We start from the raw sequence: 22,308 nt of genomic DNA on the forward strand, positions 1-22,308 counted from the left end.
TGCATTGTATGTGAAGCTGACATACCATTTTGTCACATATTGTTATGTGTGCACAGTACACCCACTTGTCCCCTCTTCAGTCGGAGGTGCTTGTACTGTATGCCTAGTGTGAATACAGCAGCGTGTGGAAGGTTCTGGAAGGTATACGTGCAACGATATTTGCAAGTCTTTCCCAACAGACATTTATATAGGTGCAGAGTCAACAGCTCAAGTCATCCACTGATAGCACTGAGCTGCTCTTAACTAGGTGGGGCAATAAAAGAGCTTCACCCTTGAGGAGCTCATAAACTGACATCATTTCAGTTGAATGGCTTTTAACGAGCAACTTTTTCTAAAATGCAAATTAGAGATAGATAGAACTCAATGACACGACCCTGACAAGAAACAGATGGAGTACTGTAATACATAGATATCTGCAAATATCTCACAGCTATGATTTCATGCAGTGGTTAAAAGACCTAACAATTAAGCCAACTTCTAGAAAATACCTGCAAAGCCACCATAATCACGGTGGAGTATTTTCATACACTTATGGCCTGGAGCAGTAACTTTAAAGTCTTCCCTGGTTGTCCTGAGCCAAGAAACAATGCTACACATTACAGACCTTTAAGTGATATTTTATTTCTGTAGCTTCTTGCGGACAAAGCAACCAAAATACAGTATATCATGTTAATGGTTATCAGTAATTGACAGAGGTGCTATTGGCAGATTTAGTTATGCTCAGACAGGTCCTGACTCGTTGTTTACCCTTGTTTAAAGTCTGTATGCTAAGCTAAGCTAGCCAGTTTGAACTGTTGCTCTTTTTAAAATTGACTGACATGAGAGTTTGACATAGCTTATTTCCTTAAGTGTTTATTTGTTTTTTTATTTTTAAACTTTTACAACAAGTATCTAAAGACTCTTTGAGTCTTGGGCTAACCCGCTGACAAACTAATACATCGGCATCATTTAGGATAGGGATCTTGTGTGTCTGGCAGCCGTATTTGAATGAGTAATGAAAGCATGCAGGTCACAAAAGTAGAGGTTGTTCTTTCTTCCTGTTTCTGAACAGGAATTAACCATTATACCATGTCCTCTATTGTCTTTCAAAACCCATGACTACAAATTAAACAGAGTCTCTGTTAATATATTAAGTCTTTTTATGACCAGATAACCCTGATGACATGACCAGGTCACATATCTCAATGATAAGATTAATTATTTTTATATCTGCCTTGGAACGCCCTGTCTCCGTTCCAGTAACATTGAATATTTCCTCTCCACATTCAATTGACAAACACTCTTCAAAGAAATCTTCAACTTAAATCAAAAGTACTACATTGCTAGCTTTTACAAAAATATTGTTTGGCTTATGCCTTATAGCTGTTCTCAGGAACACAATAAAATTACTCTTGTGAGCACCCCCCAACACACACACACACACACACACACACACACACACACACACACACGGACACGGACACACACACACGCACACACACACACACACAGACACACACACACGCACACACGTACACACACACATACACACGCACACACACACACAAACCCCCCCTGCTGTACCTGTAGAGTTAATAATCATTAGCCTTTTTATGCCCTCTTTTATCCTCTTGTTCTGCTGGACTCCGTTTTGGCTCTAATGTCAGTAGTTGGAATGTGTTTGTGTGTCAAGTATAAGTCTTCCTGTGTGATTTTAAATTAACATTCTTAAGATTTATGCAAAAGATTTCTGTCTTACATAATTGAAAAGAAAAATCAGAGCTGAGGGATTCATGGTAGTGCTTCAACATACTGTTGGTCAGAACGGCATTTTACTCAAATAATGAACCAACTAAATCATCTTAAAACACATTTTAAAAAATTTCAGGATTCTTTTTATTTTTCTCTTAAGAGAAATAGGATAGTGAATAGAGTAGGAGATCATAATGAAAGAGTACAGAATGACATGCAGCAAAGTGCTAAGGGTTCAAGTTGTGCAATAAAACTGCTAGGCTATCCTCCTACCTTTATAAAACTTGAAATGCCACAAAGACATAGTCTTAATCACTCATCATAACCCAGACACCTTTCTGGTTTGCATTCTATCAAACAGTCAAAAGAATAAATAATCCCTGAACTAAAATTCATATTTTTTTGTCGATTATTCAGGAACAAGGCAACAGAAAATCAGGAAAGATATTTACAAAATATAATTTGTCTCCATTGTTGTGGCAAACAAATCTTAGAATATGACCTTAACAGAGAAAATAATCAAATGGCTTGCAACTAAAATAAAGGATAAATAAAAATAGGGGGAAACTGCTGGAAGGAAGTGAGAAATGGGTTTGAAAGAGTAAAGTTCAATCTTTGGCTGGCAGGGAATGAGTGATGTCTTTGTGTGTGTAGAGCAGCACTTCATTATCAAAAGTATGTGGACGTTGAAAAAAACCTATTGAGATTTTCAAAAATGTTTTGAGTGGGGTCACTTTAAATGTGCTCCTATCCGCTGTTGGGGATGGAAATCATCCAAAAACTTCTGCCTCAATGTTGGATGCTCACCTTTATTTTATGCTCACCATTATTGAAAATATCACTTAAAGCCAAGCTTTAGGATTCCCCTTAACTGGAACTGAGGGGCCACCACCATGAAAAACAAGAGTATGACTATGTGGGCATATAATGTATGTTTAAATGTGACAGTAGGTTAGTGCATGTTTGTATTTTTTAATCCAGTTTTGAATGCTTGCTTACATTGAGGAAAGCAGTATTGTTTACTTCCCTGCCCTGTCCTCTATTTTTCTCTGATACTCCTCTCCTGTCTGACATTTGAATAGCAAATCAGCTTTCAAGCAACGCTGAACAGCTGAACTCCCACACAGCATAAACAAGGCCTTGTATGTTTGTCTCAGAGAGAGACATGCTCCACACACAACACCAGGCTTGTTTCACACTGTTACAGTGCATTCTTTGATATAGTGGAGCAGAATACAGCCGCTTGTATTGAGTGGCATAAAACACTCTTTATAAGTGATTCCCATAGACTGTATATATGGTGATTCCTCATAAATGATTTGATCAAATCTGAAGGAGCAAAATACATTTACATATAAATGAAGTATGATACATTAAAGCTGTATTAAAATAATGACTGGAAGAATCATTGGTGAAGGATATAGGCTAAATGGGGAATTTTATAAATGAATCAAATTTAGACAATAAAAGTAATGCACCAGGTTGGTGTTGTAGCCTGCTTCTTGGCTATTCCAGACATCATTTTAAGAAATGATCCGTTTAATATGTGTAATGAATTTAACGTGCTTCTTCAAATGTTCCATTGTTATCAATTGAAATAAAGTCTTGACTCAATTTCAAAGTTTTGTGCTCTTTAGTTGTTGCTGGTTTTTTACAAACATTACGTAAACTGGACATAGTCTTTGTCAAGGACTATTTCAGCTGCGGATAATGTGATGTGTAAGTGAGCGTTACCTGCAGCAAGACCATGAAAATTGGATAAACTGAGAGAAAAACAACATTACCATCATGCAGTTAATTCTCTTTTGTTTATGGATTTTCTTGTCATTAAGAAGAACAACTAAATACACAGGCTTGTTCCTTTAAATCCAAACATATTGACTTTAAAGACACTTATTAACAAGGGTACTTTTTTCTATCTTTTTTAGTGGTTGTTTGCTCTGGCACTCAAAATGTTCTGAGTACAACAGGAAATTCAGAGATCCAGTACAACCTGATGAAGGAGCGATACAGCGGCTGTGAAATCGTGATGGGAAACCTTGAGATAACCTCGTTGGAGCACACCAGAGACTTCTCCTTCTTACAGGTGAGACTTAATAAAGACACAAGAGCACAGGGGTGAAACTAGTAATGGGGCTTGGTTGGGATGGCCCCCCACTGAAATTTGATAGGCCACACCTTAATCCTAAACTTGATTTGATGTGCTGTGCTTCAACAAGATGCTATAGCTCTGAGTAACTTAAATAATTAAGCATTGGAGACACATACTGCCACTGTGTTTTTTTGTTTTAAAAGAAATACACAATGAAACATCTATTTAATACTCAATGATTAGAGGTGATAATGTGTATGATAATTAGAGACAGAATAAAAAAGTAATGCTTTTTGGAATTAAAATGTAGTGCCCCAATTGGGCCACCCCAGTCAAAAAGTCTGGATACGCCCTGCGAGAACTGGAAAAAATTAGAATAAAATAAGATTTTCCCAGGATAACCACTTATGTGTCATAGATGACTTCTTCCTGAGAACTAGTCTAGACAAGGTCTTATATCATCATCATCACCATCTTGATGGCACAACCAAAACAAGCTGTTTGTCACTGTCTACAGTTGATGATGTCTTTCTCTCAAGGGCACAATGAGCTTAATAATTCCTCCTTCAATTCTGTTGCTATCAATCACTGCACTACAGTCATGTTGACTAGCAACACAAGCAAACACACATTGAAGTTGCTAGAAAATGATCCTGATGTCAATCACAGAGAATCATTTTCTAGCCAGATGTATTTTAATTAATTTTTCCTCTCTGTGATTTGTGATCCTTGCAGTCCATCAGGGAAGTGACTGGCTACATCCTGTTTGCTCTCAATGAGTTTAGCCGCCTTCCTCTGGACCACTTGCGGGTCATCAGGGGCACCACTCTGTACGAGAACCAGTACGCTTTGGCTGTGATGGTAAACTACCAGATGGATGGGCAGCACGGCCTGCAGGAACTGGGCCTAAAACGCCTTACAGGTAACACAGGAAGACCCTCAGAAAGTGTTTAGAGCAGGGGTGCCCAACCTTTTTTGAACCAAGATCTACTTTTAAAGTTACCAGTCTGCCGAGATCTACCAGTCCACATAGTGAGCCATAGCCTTTACCGACAGCCTACAAACGCATTTAATACTCAAACAACAAACAGAAAATAATATCAGATATAATAAATGAGAGTTCTGTAAAAAATAATGCAATATCGACATACTTTTTTTAAAACTCTTATTTTAGGGTAGGCTACAATTTAATATTACGTTTGTATTTATATCACATATGTTTTTCCCTTAATTTTGTTTACAACAAACAACTTTAATCTGTGTGGAGATGTTCACAGATTACAGCAGGCTGCTGTGAGATGATTTTGCTTTTGTTAAATTAGCTGCAGACACGGTGAGAGTGAACGGAGTAAAGTCCAACCGACTGTTTGACCGGGTCACGTGTGTTCCCACCTCGGTCCGTACGGATCACGGATCAACTGTGTGCTGTAGCACTAAAAGTAAAAAGTAAAAAGGTTCGCGTGGTGGCTGGCGCTCCAGTGCAAGTGTGTGTGTATGTGTGCGTGTGTGTGTGTGAGTGCGTTTGCGCTGTTTGTTGGTGTGTCTCGTCCCCCGCGATGCTCACAGTCATGACAGCAGAGAGGAGCAGAGAAAAGTAGCTGCAGCTTCATCAAATGCGCTTAATACTCGTAGCATAGTTTCTATATATGACTTTTTGGTAAAACATTTACCCCCCCGGTTTTACCTGCACGTCCTTGCGCATGCCTGCACTCTCTCTCTTGCGCGCGCTCTCTCTCTCTCAATCTCCCCCGCTCGCTCTCTCATGCACGCGGCAATTTCATGAATAAATGAAAAATTAAATACAAACAGGTCGGAAGTATACTTGGGCTCCCCACACAGGTATCGTGTGTGGGAAAACTGCAATGAGATGAAATTGAAATCACTTTTCTATTTTACAATTGTATTTTATATTGACAAAACATCTCGCGATCGACTGAGAAATCAGTCAGCGATCTACCTGTCGATCGCGATCGACTGTTTGGGCACCCCTGGTTTAGAGAATGGGAGGTCGGAGTAAAGCAGATAAGGATGTGACACTTGTTGTAGCTTTTACACTCATACAGAGCAGCCACACCTGTAGAATATAGGTTGTCAGAGAGCGGCGGTGTTCCTGGAATGTCTCATGTAACTGCCAGTGTAACACTAGCTCCAGCACATTATACTGTATGTGCAGTAGTAAAAAGTGAATGTTAGCCTTTGATCAAATGAGTCATGGGCATGTTCTGGCACGCCTTTGCTTATTCTGTTTCTCCATTTAAACGTATGTTTGCCTCCCACAGAAATACTGGAGGGAGGGGTCAAGATCATCCAGAATAAGTACCTGAGCTACGCCCCGCAGGTGAACTGGCCGGACATAGTCAAAGATGGAACAGCTCATATTATGATCCAGGACAACGGTCCTGAGAGTAAGTGGAAAAGTGATGGGCATCAGATGCCTTCAAATTCTAATGTCAGAATATGCTTTGATTGCTTTGATTGATGGTGAAGACTCTGCTGATGATACAATTACATCTTAGAGCCTTGTGATGAAGCATGTGGAGACCTTTCGTGTTGGGGACCAGGAAATGACACGTGCCAGATTTGTGAGTGACATCATTGCCTGTTTATTTCCCATAAATCAACCTAGCTCTGAAAATAAATGGGTTTCTGTAGTTTTGTTAAGCTGTGTGTCTCATAAAAGCAACAGTTCGTATAAAATGTATTTATTTCCATTTCCAATTTATTTCATTTCATTTTCAGTTTTTCATCAATTAATTGAATTTATTGTGACAATAAATAATAAGGAACTGTAAAGAATGCAGATGTATAGTTGCTGGAAGTGTAGTTTGAGCAGTCAGAACAAACAATATAATAAAATATGTTAATTTTTACTTGTAAATAGAGATTAACAAATCAGATAGGCTACATCCCAACACCCACGCCTTCCAGTGCAGGTGTCTTACCTATTTCCGCTTAACGCAGATGTCATGCGATGTCATGCGTTAACACCCAGCGCCCACGTTGTTTAAATAGTAAATGACCTTTAGGGCCAGTCAGCGCCCAGGGGTGTGTTTGTTTTCAAATGAGGCGTGTTTGGTGCAAAGGTGGCATGTTCCTCTCTTGAGGGTGCAGGAAACGACTAAAGTCCATGACGCATGTTGTTCCTGTTTCTTAGAGGTCGCGTTTGCCCCATGTATGGAGGCTGTAGTCCTTCAAGCAGGCCTCCCGGGTTCAAATCCGACCTGTGGCTCATTTCCCGCATGACATTCCCCACGCTCTCTCTCTCTCCCCCATTTCTGACTCTTTCCACTTTTTTAAAAATCTTCAATGGAATAAAGGGCTGGGAGAGAGAGCTTTTGTTTCTAAGGTCTCCTCTGTGGACACTCACTCCAATGCGCACACACACTAGAAACAAAGCAAACACGCCCTCATGCAAAAGAAAGTTAGATTTATATTCAGTCCTATACATAACTACAAGTGCCACCAACAATAGAGCCCACTGTCCAGTGTCCATTGAGACCCAATAGAGAATACAGCCATGGATTCTAGCAGAGAAAATAAATAAATGTTTACAATCTACCTTTATTTGATGTTTAGCATGCAGAACATGGGTTAACATATCCTGTCCGATCCTGTCGACTTGTCTGGAGATTTTACTAATTAATCGCTTAAACTGATTAGCATAATTGTTTTTTATGAATATTTGTCATGTTCATTACTTATTTACAAATCCAAACATTTATTTAATATCGGTAATAGTCCATTCTCATCATAGAAAACTGCTCTGCCGTTTTTAGCTGAAAAGGTATTTGGATGTTGTAGGCTATTCATAGGTTTGAGAGTACAATGAAAATATTTATAATAAAGGACAGAGTGTCATGAAAGTTTGATGACCACTGCTTGAATGGATTATTAAACTAACTTGTCCTCATCTTTCTTTCAGTGACGAAGACAGTTTGTGCCCCTCAGTGTAATGGCCGATGCTTTGGTAGAAGTCCAAGCGAGTGTTGTCACATTGAGTGTGCTGGAGGCTGCAACGGGCCGCTGGATACAGACTGCTTTGTGAGCCTGCATTTTAAATAAACATTTCAATACAGACAGATCATATGGACTTGTAACCGTAGGAAGAGCACAAGTGCTTATATCAAAAGTTGAGTTAAAATTCATAGGGCCCTGGTATTGTCAATGCATTACTGTGACAACTGAACACAACATGGCCGTACTTTAATTGATACCACCAACCATTCTTGCTACAACATCTGGAAATATTTGATGTGAAAAAAGGCCATTCATAGACATTAACACTCAGAAAACAACTACAAACTGTGCTCCTTACCCTGCTGTGTGTGACATTAACAGGCCTGCAGAAACTTCAACAACTCGGGGTCCTGCGTGCCTCTGTGTCCTCAGACGCTTATCTACAACAAGCACACGTTCAAACTGGAGCCTAACCCCAACGCCAAGTACCAGTATGGCTCCATCTGTGTGGCCCAGTGCCCCAGTGAGTCCCCCAAAAACACTCAAATTTCCTCAATGTTCACACACAGTAGACCTGCATTGAAGATGCTGTTCTGTGTTTCAGCAAAATTTGTTGTGGACGGGAGCTCATGTGTGAGCAGCTGCCCATCTGACAAGATGGAGGTAGAGAAAAATGGCGTGAAAAGATGTGAACCATGTGGAGGTCTCTGTCCAAAAGGTATTTCCACAACTCTACAATTCATTTAGAAGACACTTTTGTCCAAAGCGAGGTTCACCTGAGAGTAAATGTAACACAAGCAACGATCTCTGGAGGAGTAAACAACATCAGGAAGTGCATATTATCCCATATGCTCTTTTGTAAAGCGTCTCGAGATAACACTTATTATGAATTGGTGCTATACAAATAAAGATTAATTAATTGATTGAAGTTCAAATAAACAGCTTCAAGTCCAATCGGATACAGGTGCTGACAATGCACACTTTATTTTTATATTATCGTCATCATCATCATCATCATCATCATTAACAACATCGACAGCTTCATATGAAAATTCTAATCAACATCAACACCATGTTCTATATTTGATTAATTTAGTTATACATAGTTTTTACACCAGGGAATAGTGATTGCAAGCAAAAGTGGAAGTTGTGCATTCTGAGTTTTCCTTATTAATGTGAAAGAAGTATCAGTCATTGTATCATATTATTTCTAATTCATTAATAAAGCAGCATAATGGTTAGCTGGCTGAGATTAACCTGATTCATGCACTGTATTTAATTTTGTTTCTTTGTTCTTCATATGTTTTATGTCTGAAATCTTAATGTGCACGCTAAATTGATCTGCCACATAAATTAAACAAAGTTATCCTTTATTTCTCCCAAAGTCTGCATTGGCACAGGAGGTCCAAACAAACAGACCGTTGATGCTCTAAACATCGACAGTTTTATAAACTGCACCAAGATCCAGGGCAGTCTGCACTTCCTGGTGACCGGGATTAAAGGGTAAACAAGATTCTGTTTCATCATTTTTTTCCATTAGCTTTACATAGTAAAAACATACTATAGCTGAAAAATGTCATGTGTGCTTCATGGATACTGTTTTTGCTCCGTTCAAAGTGATGATTACAACGGTGTACCAGCTCTCGATCCGGAGAAACTGAAAATCTTCAACACTGTGAGGGAGATTACAGGTGTGTTTGTGTGTGTGTGTGCGTGTGTGGATGTTTATATCTCTGTGTCTTTGGTTGTTACGTCACAGTGTTTGCAGTCTGTATCAGGCATCTGAAAAACAATGTCTCTCTTTTCAGACATCCTCAGTATTCAGTCCTGGCCAAAAAACATGTCCGACCTGTCAGTCTTCTCCAACCTTCAAACAATTGAGGGCAGAAAGCCTTACAAGTGAGCAGGGTTTTTTTTCACCTTACTTGTTCTGACACTGTTTTTGTTTCTGTAGTAGTGTCATGTCACTATCATGTTGTTGACTGTTTTTTAATCCTTACTGGCATGAATCTGATTGTGTTTTTGTGTGTTGTATCTCTTTCTGTCCTTGTTGTTCTTCATTTTTACCCTGTGTAGAGGAGTGAGCTCTAAAAGGTAAAGTAAATGTTTGATATGATGGCCTGTATCCGCCTCTTCTTACAACATCTAGAATTATGCTTCTTGATTTAGGATTGATATTCTACATTATTCACAAAGGGTATACTCAGGGCTTCGATGTTTGACTGAATTGGTGGCGGGCAATTCTAGAATTATTGTGGGCTTTATGCATGTCATTTCTGATGAAAAAGTATTGATTTTGCCTGAAATGTATTGCATTCTGTGGGTGTGGTTGTAATTTAGGAAGCAAACAAATCACATAAGGTTCAAAATCTTATGAGCAACTGAATTTCTTTTTGTTTAACTCCAACACTGTCAATTATATGTGAAAGTTACATTGTACATTAATTGTGAGATGATCAAATTAGCGTGATACTATTCAACCTTATTTAGACTTTTTCTTGTATTTTGCTTTTTATACTTTTTACGAAGCCTCCCTGAAAGCAGAACAAAGACCTCAAAGATCATGCTCTAATGTTAATTTTATTTTTGGAAATGAAATCATACAAAATGATTCATCAATTTGTATATAGTGTAAAAGTATCACAAAAGAAACTTTAAATTATCCGTCCTTAACTGATAATCTAACAAGAGTGAATGTAGCCCAAAAGTAAATATTTCATTTCAGTTGAGCAATAAGAAACCTGTAACATCCTGCAATATTGTTGAATGAGTCATGCATTAGTTAAGCATTAGCCTATAGAAGTGAATCATTTGTACCAAGTCCAGTAGTTATTAAAAACATTTTTAGTGCAGAAGGAAATGTGATTAAAAAGTTTCCCTGATTTGAAATGCAGATAACAAAACTCAGAATTACAATTACCTTGATCAGACAACGGTCAGATTTAAACTTTTATTACTCTTAACAATGGACGTTCAGATGAGCAACTTAAAAAAGAAAATAATCCTAAAAGATACAAATATCCGTATTTGAAAATAATGTAGTTAACTGCCTAGAAATTGAAAGTGATTCAAACCTCACAAATTGAGATGTTTTCAATGTGAAACACTGATTTGTATTTTTGACATTATTGGCAACCGTTCAGTTCTTTAAGCAAAATTATCCACTGCTCATTTCAGAAGCTACTCTCTTATGGTGGTGAAGATCCCCTCTTTGACCTCACTGGGGTTGCGCTCCTTGAAAAAGATAATCGACGGCGGTGTCTACATCACAGGAAACAAGAAACTCTGCTACCATGACACTGTCAACTGGGCCCGCATTTTGAACAGGAGCTCTGATTCGCAACCACACCTGAAGCACATCAACGGCAAGGATAACAGGCCAAGAGGCCAATGTGGTGAGCGAGGGAGGATCAGTTTTATCCAGTTAACATTGTCAGCATCAATGTTGATACAGTCAGGTTTTGTTCTCATGTCGTTTGTAGTGCATGAAGGTCATGTGTGCGATCCCCTGTGCTCCTCTGATGGTTGCTGGGGTCCCGGTCCAAACCAGTGTGTGTCCTGTAAGAAGTACAGCAGGGGAGGAACGTGTGTGCCAGACTGCATGTTCTTAACTAGGTCAGTCTTCACAAAACAACTCAAAACATGAATAATGATATAATGTTTGCCTTAACATGAGTAATGTTTGCTGTGGCCAAGCTGTCTGAAGTATTTAAATTTTATCTCTATCTTTTGAATTTTCTTTTCTCTTCTCAAATGCAGTGAGAGACGGGAATTTGCTACTCAGTCAAGGGAGTGTATCCCCTGCCACCCTGAGTGTAAGGTCCAGAAGGGAAAGCAGACCTGCACCGGCCCAGTATGACTCCCTCTTATCTTTGTATCCACTTTTATTTTTTATCTTTGGGTTTGTTGCTGCCACCTACTGGTAGGCTAATTCGAGTAGACATAGTCCTACTCCATATTGCCATTGACCCCGAAAACCATTTTTTTCTCTTTATGTTTTCGTCTTTGTTGCTTCTGTCTGCTTAATTAAGAGTCTCTTTCTCTTCAAAGGGAGCAGATCAGTGTGTGGCATGTGCAAGGCTGCAGGACGGTCCACACTGTGTCCCCTCCTGTCCTGAGGGCATCATGGGGGGAGAGGAAGTCATCTTTAAGTACCCAAACAAGCAAAGTCGATGTGAATCATGTCACACCAACTGTACCCAAGGGTGAGAATTATATAGATTACCACCCTACTCCATCAGAGGTTTAATTTTTATGCCAAGTTAATCCTTTTCCTGTGTTTTATCCTTAGGTGCTTCGGCCCAGGAATTAGAGACTGTGTTGGGTCATCCCGTTACATTTCTGGGTAAGAGACTCAGTACAATATGACATGTTTTAGAAAGTTTAGTCGTTTAAATAAAGCAACTAGTGTTGACGAATAGCAAATAAAACCACACTTCCGAATTATTTACACATCAAAGAAGAAGTCCAGAGCCCCACCATCTCTCCCTTCCTACATGCCAAGGTTTATCATGTGATGATATGATGTTCTGCGGTGTTCACATGCCTAAACATTTGAAAAGGGAAGAGATCCTTGCGGATGCTTGGTGTTCCAATAGACTACTAAGTAGTGATATATTGTCTGTCATGACGAAACATCAGCTTGTGCAACAAAGCCTTAGACGAGAGCATAGTTGTGAAATATTGAGTTCATAAACAACTTACTTATGCTTCAACAATGCGACACCTTTTTTTCTTTATCAGACAATCAACCACTGCTATTGTACTTGGAGTGATTGCCCTTCTCTTCGCATCGTTCTCTGTTTTCGTGCTGACTGTTCTGTACCGCCGAGGTCTCGCCATTCGTCGCAAGCGAGCGATGAGGAGATACATGGAGAGTGGGGAGGTCAGTCAGAGTCTAATGGCTTCATAATGCTGCGTTGCATCAGTTACATTGTTTTAACACACACTGTTTGCACCTTCAGAGTTTTGAGCCTATTGATCCTGGAGAGAAAGGAAGCAAAGTCCATGTTCGGATCCTGAAGCCCACAGAGCTGCGTAAGATCAAGCTTCTGGGTAATGGAGTGTTTGGACAAGTCCACAAGGTAACTGTGATTGTGACAGATAGGCCTGAATCATAATAATCCTTTCATTGCAAGTTGGACATTCATTTAACAAGCTATGAATCTATTACGTACCTCACAGGGTCTTTGGATCCCTGAGGGTGATACAGTGAAGCTTCCTGTGGCCATAAAGACGATTCATGATCGCTCGGGACGACAGACCTTCCATGAACTGACAGATGTAAGAAAAAGTTATTCAGAGCAAAGGATCCTTGCATACCAAACACCCACAGCTTGTAGGCTTGAAAGTTAGCTGTTAGTTTTTTTTATTTTTGTAAAGTAACCTGGAATTCACTGGAGTTACAATTGATGGTCCTTTTGAAAATACAGTATTGCAGTCCATTTGGTAATCTAGCACTTCTTGCTGCTGCACTTAAACAACAACTTAATTTAGATTTTTCTGCTTACATGTTGGTTGTCATTGTAAAATCTGTGAGTACAAGTTGAAAACAGCCTCATGACAAACTCTTATACCTTCAAAAAACAATGATTTGATAGATGAAATAATTTTGTATGTATTTCTTCAAAGTTAGACATTTATGTCAATAATCCATGATAACATAATCCAAATGTTTGCTGCAGCACATGATGCTGATAGGAAGCTTGGACCATGTGAATGTGGTCAGGATTCTGGGTATCTGTCCTGGTGCCAGCCTACAGCTTGTCTCACAGCTCAGCGGTCAGGGCTCGCTGCTGGAGCACGTCAAAAACTGCAAAAACAAACTAAGCCCGCAGAGGCTCCTCAACTGGTGTGTTCAAATTGCGAAGGTAAAGAAACAGTCCTTGTCTTTTTTAAATGTATTGTCACATTGATGCGTTACACTGATAGCCCAAACATTTTTAAGAATACTTTTTCTCTCATCAGGGTATGTATTACCTGGAGGAGAACAGGGTTGTCCACAGGAACCTGGCTGCCAGAAATGTTCTGTTGAAGAATAACTACACAGCACAGATCTCAGACTACGGCATTGCAGACCTACTTTACCCTGATGATAAGAAGTACTTTTACAATGAGATCAAGGTCCGTAGACTGGCAAAATAAGATATAACAAACAAATCAGTAAAATGATCAAAGTTCAGTCGGATAACTTGTTTATGAATTTATGTGCGAACTGTCGGACATGGTCTTGTTTGTTCACATTAAGTTACCATTTAACTAACCAATTGAGACGTTATCTGTTTGTCTTTAGGCACCAATAAAATGGATGGCTTTAGAAAGCATCTTGTTTCGTCGATACACACATCAGAGTGATGTCTGGAGTTATGGTAAGATATAAACAGTATGGCTGATGTGTGGATGTTTCAAGCGTATCAAATGTGCTATTTCATCATAGCCATATAAAACATGGATGTAGTTTCAGTGATGTTAAAAATGTATTGCTGAAGGAGACTTCTGAAGCCCTTTCATAGCAGTTGCCATATTGAAAATGCTGTCTTCACCTAATTTGCAGCAGCCAGGGCATACTGGCTGTTGTATTGTTGTCAAGCATGTTTCCTTAATGTATGATGATATGGAGTAAGGTCATTTATGACTTAATTCAGTGGATATACACATACATATTACATATGGCTCCTTTAAGCTTCCTGACAAACAGCTTCACCCTCCCAGTCAGTCAGTCAGTCGGTCAGTCAATCAGCTAGGCCCCTAATTACAAATTACTCTTATCCTCACTAAAATCTAAACAGATGAGTTATATAAAACAGTCACCACTGTACATTGTGAACTGATATGATAAAGAAATTAGTTATCAGACCTTCATTTCTTAACCCAGGCTGCAAATAGGTTTATTTACAGTTTTTCTCAGTCGCTTTGGTACATTTCTCGAATCATCCTCGACATTTGCAAAACAGTAAGTGCATTTCTCAAAACAATTCGTACAAATAGCAAAACACCATGAATTACCTGCAAAAGCCAGTCTCTTGCTCAAAATCCTTAGTTCATCTCTCAAAAGTAAATATCTGTGTCAATGAACATGTCAGTGCCATCAGAATGACAAGTCCTTGTGTCATTGTGTATGGATAAGACAGTCAAATTGCTTAGTCATGTTGTCAATATAACAGTGTACTCTGGAGGGGTGTTCTGATTTAAACTATGGCTAAAGTTCTGATGACAATTATTGTAAGAGAGACTGGACAAGATTCACATTTACGCTTTTAATGTAATTTGTTGACAGACCATGTCATTGAGATACAGAAAGGAAAAGACAGCACTGCATAGCAAAAAAACAAAAGTAGAAATGTGAACATAGGACAATCTCCTTAGGGAAAACTGTACATGCAGTGCTGTAGGAATTACAGTGCAGTCTTCCTACACCTCCTGACGTTCCTGTCTGTTGGGCCACAAATTCTCATCCACATCACAACGAATATCTTCTCTTGCGATGCAGCGTGGAAAGAATCTTTTAGAGTGTCTTATCCAGCCTCTGCAGGCATCTGCTGTAATGTCATCACATGCTGCATCCATGGCAGCCACAAGGGTCATCTGTGTATGTGGCTGGCGATCATATACTTTCCAGTATTTCCAGTTGTTCTCCCAACATTTGGCTGCACCCTTCGACCAGCCTCGGCCATTGTAAGCCCATGATTGAGAACGTGGTCTACAAGTGTGGCTCTTATCTCATCAGGAACGTGCATATGTCCTCGGCCTCTTCTGCCTCTTCCTCTGTTTTGCCTCCCAGCTCCTCCGACACGCAGCCTCACTCCTCTTCCTTTTCTTCTTCTCTCTGGCTGTTGACCCCGTCCAATTCCTTGTCCTTTCATTGTCAGACATTGTAACATTGTGCTGTGCTCCGGCTATATATATACTTGCCAGTTGACGGTTCATGAGATGCACCTTTGAGCTATTTCAGAAAACTGGTTGATCATTGGTTGATCTAATGCGTCACACATTTCCCTTCATTAGAGAAAGTCAAGATTCACCTGGGAGTAATTTACCAGTTCAGGACAGATTTAGAAAAAAAGTCTAATGGAAATGTATAGAAATATGCTTGAAATATTATGACAACTTGTTCAACCTTTTGCATGTAAAGACTTATGCGATGAACTAATGCCTAAATGTTGTGGGGGTGAGACTATTCAACAGAGACCCATTATAAAACATTTTGATCAACATGACATAAGCAATTGATAATGTAGGAAACAGCAGAGAATTGTACATAATCATTTGCATGGATATACCAAAGCATTTGCAACTTGTTCAAAGAAATCAGAAACTGCTTTTTTGATGTGCACAAGTGACACAATGATGTGAAGATTGAACAAGTAGTTTTGAGAATTTCAATTCTGATCTGAGAAATGTACCAAAGCGACTGAGAAAAACTGTAAACATTGGACATTTAGAATGACTCGAGGAACTGCAGGTTTTTGCACTTCCACACTGGCATCATTTTCAACACCAGAGGTCCCTGCTTATATTCCATGTAAAACTAAATCTGTGTTACATAGGTGTGACCATCTGGGAGATGATGTCCTATGGGGTAGAGCCATATAATACGATGCGCCCAACAGAAGTTCCTGATCTGCTGGAAAAGGGCGAACGACTCTCCCAGCCTCAAATCTGTACCATTGACGTCTACATGGTCATGGTCAAGTGTAAGTTCTGCCAATTTTTTGTATTTTTCATCTTGTCAGGGCTTCAAAATAGCAGCAGGAAACATTATTTAAATGGATGGTAATTTTGGCTTGACTGAATGTACAACACCTTACGCACCACACTAAAGGGATGGTTTATTTATTGCCATATACCTTCACAACTAGCAATACTTCCATCATCCCAAGGTGTTACCTAATTAGCAGACGATTAACTCGTAAATGCTACACCATGTAAATAAAAGTGTGATCAACATTATACCTGCTCAGCACGTTAGCGTCGTATTTCTAAGCATATTACAGTAGTATGGTGATGTTAGCATTGAGCACAAAGAATAACTGATCAACTAATTTGCATTATTGGACATCATTTATATGTACATTTATATATATTTAACTGTATTTGGGTACTTGCAAAAGCTCTTCATTGTGCAGTAATTTCAACAACTTGATGGGAAACATTGGCTAACTATTGTATGACTCACATGTTTAACCTCCAGGTTGGATGATAGATGAAAATGTCCGTCCAACATTCAAAGAGCTGGCAAATGAATTTACTAGAATGGCCAGAGATCCACCTCGCTACCTGGTAATCAAAGTAAGGACAGCCACGTTATTTTCTTATTGTTTTACTACGGACAAATACAATGTGTAAATGTAACCTTTACTAATAGCATAAGATATGCTAACCATGTCTCATATCTGTACCCCAGGAGGACTGCAGCCAACAGGACTCCTCCCCAAATGAGCTTGTCCAGAAGAGTGTAGACCTGGATGACCTGGGTGATGTGGACATGGAGCTGGTGGACCAGGATCAGGATGTGGTAGATGCCTTGACTCCAGCTTCCCACTATTTTCCTCAGTCCAGGAGCCTCAGTCGTCTCTCAAGGATGGACACTCACAGAGTAAAAGACAACACTTTTATATTTAGAAAAAGCCTTTTCTGTGACCTTCAAAATCTGACACCTGTATTTTCTTGTACAGGTGGTTCTTGCACCATCAAACATTGCTGGATATCTGCCTATGACCCCAGGTGTTGACAGCACAGAGCAGGTAGCTAAAACATGCTTATTCATGCTTAACACAGGTAGCACAACAATAAGCCGAAAATCAAACAACAAAAACTGTATATTAGTTGACAAAAGAACCACTTAACAATGTAAAAGGTGGCTATGCATTTTTTGCTCAAAACAAACCAGGAATTAATGAACCATCAGAGTTAAAGTGAATAAAGTGCCACAGAGATGGGAGGTAAAGTGCTTAGGAACTGGTGTATTGCACATAATTGTTAAGTGCTGGTGTAAATTGCACATTTGCCCTAATGCCCACTGATGTAAAGTGCTAGTTTAATTGTATAGAAGTATATAAAACAACACAACATATATATATATAATACACTGGAGTTGCATACAAAGTTGTATGTATGTCTTCAATATGTTGATTAGACATGGTCACAAATTTGGTTCGTTCTGAGCAACACCTATAGATGACCCTTGAATGTTGCAAAGCTGGAGCATTCCCTGCCAAACTGTGGTAGACTGTTCCACAGTGTGAAACGACAGAACATTTTGACCTAAGGTGGATCTCCATCTGTTGTCTTTTGCAGGCAATTTGGCAGTCACGCTCTCGACTTAACTCAGCTCGAACTGTGTCTGAAAGCTCCGAGGGCTGTGGCCTAGCAGTGGAAATGGAAATGAGTGAAGACTTTTCTCTGACAGGGAGCCTAAAAAGACATCGTCACCGTGAGGACAGTGCTTATATGTCACAGAGAGACAGCATGTCTGGTGGACCACCAGAGACTCCATCACCAGAGACTGAGGAGGAGGACCAGAATGGATATGTGCTTCCTGGAGACAGTCCAGAGAGAGGTGATAGCATTATTCAAATATATGTTGTCAATTTATGTGACCATACAGCCTTTCCAGGCAAATTATTATACCCTATAGATGCCTAGATTGTGGTTGTTGTGTCAATACCAGCATTTTATGAAACTGCCAGGTCAGTACTTTTTTATTTATTTATGCTGAAGCATTATAAAAGTACTGTAGAAAAGCACAAGTTTATCATTAAAGGATTAAGAAAAACATGGCAAAACTCCTTTATGTCACAAATCGTAATCACTGAACCTTCAAAATAAAAGCATTTCATGTCAACACCGTATCCTCCCCATCAAACGGGATATTTCACACAGGACTGTAAATTATGTCAAAAGTTTATTTCAACATTTTATTAGTGGACCATTTTAACTGTTCCTTTAACAGAACAAATGTACAATTATTTTGTTCAAGTAAACAGGCTGACTTTTTTCCTAAACTGTTTTCCAGGACTGCATTAGGATATCATAAAAAAAGGGATAGACCTGTCTATAATGGACCGACTGACAACAAATTTATGACTGCAATAATAATAAAAAAAAATGTCCCCAATATGCTGAATTTTGGTAAATTAAAAGGGGGGGGGGGATCTGGAGCGTCTCTATCATTTTTGTATGATGGTAGTCATTAGACCTTAGTGATTAGTGAATTACACTAATGTGTAATGTGAAAAGTAAAAGTACAAGCCACACATTTATTATTTTGTATTATTTAAATACAATAAGTAAGTAGTTTTGGTTTTCTTTTAGAAAACTAAAGACATTTTCATTACAAATAGATGCATAAAGTACCTCAGAATACAGGATGATCTTCTTATTGCACTCTTGGAAAGAAAATAAACAAGCCCTCTACCAATATGTAAAACTAGGCTTTTATTTCAGACAAGTCTGCACATCAAGGTGAGATCTTATGATATCCTATAACTACTGAAAAAATGTAACACATGGCCACAAAGTTGTATATTCACATCCTTTTAATTAATCAAATGCACTGGTAACTGCAAAAGTATAAAATAAAGGGAGCCCTAACATCAAAATATGATCTTATACCACTTGCCTTATCTTATCTATATTTTCTTCTGTTTTTTCAGAAACACTACTTTTCTCATCTCTAGCAACTAATGGCAGGATGGGCAAATCTCATTCCTCAGGCCTGTTGGACGACCCAGATGATGAAGAATATGAGTATATGAACAAGCAGACGTGCATAACACCTGTCTCGCCCAGGCACAACAGCCGCTTGATGAAGCCAAAAAAGAAGCGCACTTCCTCCTTATCCTCCCAAGCGACAGCATGCTCAGGTGATACCACACCATCTGTAGAGGCCAGGGGAGTTGACTCAGGGACCAATCAAAGCTCTGATTCAGAGCAGCAGGGATCGAATGAAGTTGAATATGAATACATGGACATCCGGGGCAATGAAAAAGACGACAGCACTCCAGCACATGACCCTCCTCATCCTCCTTTAACCCCGGCCAGGACTGTCAGAGAAGCAGAAGAGGAAAAAGAGGAGGATGAATATGTGGAGGACAGTAATTATCATTACACGAACAGGCAGCCCAAACTGCGACAGGCTCTTCAACACATGGAGGACATTAAGATGCAGAAAAGGGACCAGGGTGAGGCATATGAGTATGAGGACATGGACTGCTTTGCTGCCCTGCAGCCTGAAAATGCTGTAGTGTACCAGAATATGCAGAGAGAAGCAGGACAGGGGGCAGGAGAGGGAACAAAGTCACATCAATCTGGGTTTGAACCCTATGTTAAAGTACGAGCCGGAGTTGTGGTTGGGGAACCTGCAACTGGAGACCGATCATTTGACAATCCAGACTACTGGCACAGCAGGATGTACCTAAAGCCAAAAGCAGTGCCTACATGAAGAACATTTTAAATCTCAAACACGTCTGAGATGTATTCATGAAGGACCCACGTTAAAATGAATGCTATGACACAAAAAAAACATATCGTATGCCTTTATCACAGATTTATTGTCTTTACATGCTGGCATTATGTTTGTGCAGGCATTTCCAGAAATAGTAGCACTGAGTGTTGAAAAACACTGACGGATACAAGCAGTAAACAAGCTAGATTCTTCTGTTTACATTTTTAATTGAACAAATGTATGTTTTTGAGAACAAATGTATGTGCTTGGATTGTGGACTTATATGTTGAGACCTTTTTTAATGATGATGTGAGAAATGTATTTTCTACATAATAAAAATATTTCCAAATAGCTTTATCAGGCAGACACTTTTTATTTATTTATTTTTGTCATGAACATGTAAGAAGCTGAATGCTCTGGACATTGTTGGGCTGTCATGGTTTCACATGGATGATAATAATAATCGCTTCACTTTATTTAGATCCTTTCAAGGGACCCAGGGACACTTTATATCAGAACAGAACAAAAGTTCCAGGAGGTGGGAGTTGCCACACTGAAGGCTCTGCCCCCCCGAAAGTCTGCAGGTTGGTGTGGGGAATGGAGAGCAGACCAGTGTCCGAGGACCCGTGGTTCCAGGACGGAGTGTAGGGGTGGAAGAGGTCTGAAAGGTACTGGGGGGCAAGGCCATGCAGGGATTTTGTATGTGATCTGAGACTTGACCGGGAGCCAGTGAAGGTGGACGAGGTTGGGGATGATGTACTGTCAGGGCTTTGAGTGGGTGAGAATCCTGGCAGCTGAGTTCTGCACATACAGGAGCCTGTCAAGGGCTTTGCTAGTTACCCCAGACAGGACTCCGTTACAATAATGTAGACGGGATGTGATAAAAGCCTGTATGAGTGATTCTGCAACAGGGTCTGTGAGTGATGGCTGGAGTCTGGAGATATTTTTGAGAGGGTGGAGAAGGGTGGAGGATTTCATACTGAGGTACAGCTGGTGACGTCAGCATAGCAATGGAACACTGGCTCCAGATAATCTGACCAAGGGGAAGCATGTCAATGGTGAAGAAAAGAGGACTCATTTTGAAGCTTGGAGGCATTTTTCCAGATTCCAAGGAGGTGTTAATGGTGTCAACCATGAGAGGGCACAGGGTGGGTAGACATGCCTTGACCAGGGCAGTGGGCATGGGGTCCAGGGAACAGGTGGAGGCCTTTTCTTTGGTAACCCGCTTTGTGACGTGTGGAACATCCGCAGGAGAGGAGGAAAAGCAGCACTCAATCAGCATATCTCAATCAAAGCATAGGCCTATCTTAATAAAATGACTGGATGGTTACGTGCATTTCCCACAGTGATAAATCCACACGCTATGTGACGTGACCATGTTTCAAATTTCTCAAATGTAAACATTTCCATGAAAACTATAGACACACTCAAAAAAAGTAGCCTAGAGAAATGGAAAAAAAATCTTCGTCCACCTGTGCCCCCCACACAGACACCAAAATAGAAAATAAAATGAAAGTTTTGCATATGGATTCACAAGCATCATTGAAAACAACATGGAAAAGGCCAAAATGTCTGCTGCATGTTTAACATCTTTTCTTCCGACAGTATGAAACCCAACAGGCTTAGAAGACATAAAAGACAAGACATTGTGCTTAAAAACTGTTGTTTGTTCATTTTGTAAGCACAACCCAAAGTCAGATTGACTGCTTTTGTGTGCATGAATGCAATGGTTTTCTCGCAGTGACGTCAGAGATTTGACACACTCTGTCTTCTTCACCGCCTAGAAAGGCTGCAGCAAGGTGTGCAAGCTCAGCTGTCCCATGAAATATGATAAATCAAGAGAGACCTTAATTATGCATAAAAGACATGACAAATTCTCGAAGTGAAGCAGCTGGCCCGGCTTTCCTCAGGAAGTTGCCTCTTTTGCAACATTGCAGGTGCCCATATATATGTTGTTTTGCTAACTCTTTTAATCAGTAATAAGCTTTGGGTTCATTTGAGTTTTTGTTTGTTCAGCATTCATTTTCAGCCATGCAAACACAAGCTCACCTGGCTATCATGCCATTCTGCCTCTGCACACAAT

At 39.7% G+C, this 22,308-nt stretch overlaps 1 protein-coding gene across 2 annotated transcripts in view; it reads left to right on the forward strand.

Annotated features, from left to right (window-relative positions):
• erbb3a (erb-b2 receptor tyrosine kinase 3a) overlaps positions 1 to 20,582 on the forward strand; it is a 23,574-nt gene extending 2,992 nt beyond the window's left edge. Inside the window, exons 2-29 of one of the 2 annotated variants that reach the window (XM_020646824.3) lie at positions 3,660 to 3,817; positions 4,559 to 4,745; positions 6,103 to 6,228; positions 6,340 to 6,405; positions 7,746 to 7,864; positions 8,162 to 8,303; positions 8,385 to 8,498; positions 9,166 to 9,283; positions 9,398 to 9,471; positions 9,589 to 9,679; positions 9,857 to 9,874; positions 10,958 to 11,175; positions 11,263 to 11,395; positions 11,540 to 11,633; positions 11,831 to 11,985; positions 12,072 to 12,125; positions 12,524 to 12,665; positions 12,745 to 12,864; positions 12,965 to 13,063; positions 13,465 to 13,650; positions 13,748 to 13,903; positions 14,073 to 14,148; positions 16,327 to 16,473; positions 16,971 to 17,068; positions 17,184 to 17,375; positions 17,455 to 17,523; positions 18,077 to 18,338; positions 19,435 to 20,582. In XM_020646824.3, the coding sequence (XP_020502480.1) occupies positions 3,660 to 3,817; positions 4,559 to 4,745; positions 6,103 to 6,228; positions 6,340 to 6,405; positions 7,746 to 7,864; positions 8,162 to 8,303; positions 8,385 to 8,498; positions 9,166 to 9,283; positions 9,398 to 9,471; positions 9,589 to 9,679; positions 9,857 to 9,874; positions 10,958 to 11,175; positions 11,263 to 11,395; positions 11,540 to 11,633; positions 11,831 to 11,985; positions 12,072 to 12,125; positions 12,524 to 12,665; positions 12,745 to 12,864; positions 12,965 to 13,063; positions 13,465 to 13,650; positions 13,748 to 13,903; positions 14,073 to 14,148; positions 16,327 to 16,473; positions 16,971 to 17,068; positions 17,184 to 17,375; positions 17,455 to 17,523; positions 18,077 to 18,338; positions 19,435 to 20,222 (4,202 nt within the window). In that variant the 3' untranslated portion in view covers positions 20,223 to 20,582. The remainder of the gene's footprint in view (positions 1 to 3,659; positions 3,818 to 4,558; positions 4,746 to 6,102; positions 6,229 to 6,339; positions 6,406 to 7,745; positions 7,865 to 8,161; positions 8,304 to 8,384; positions 8,499 to 9,165; positions 9,284 to 9,397; positions 9,472 to 9,588; positions 9,680 to 9,856; positions 9,875 to 10,957; positions 11,176 to 11,262; positions 11,396 to 11,539; positions 11,634 to 11,830; positions 11,986 to 12,071; positions 12,126 to 12,523; positions 12,666 to 12,744; positions 12,865 to 12,964; positions 13,064 to 13,464; positions 13,651 to 13,747; positions 13,904 to 14,072; positions 14,149 to 16,326; positions 16,474 to 16,970; positions 17,069 to 17,183; positions 17,376 to 17,454; positions 17,524 to 18,076; positions 18,339 to 19,434) is intronic. The other variant, XM_065954963.1, reaches the window with a different exon arrangement.
• The last annotated feature ends 1,726 nt before the right edge of the window (positions 20,583 to 22,308 follow it).

This window comes from Labrus bergylta, chromosome 5, assembly GCF_963930695.1.
Source record: "Labrus bergylta chromosome 5, fLabBer1.1, whole genome shotgun sequence".
Taxonomy (NCBI): domain Eukaryota; kingdom Metazoa; phylum Chordata; class Actinopteri; order Labriformes; family Labridae; genus Labrus; species Labrus bergylta.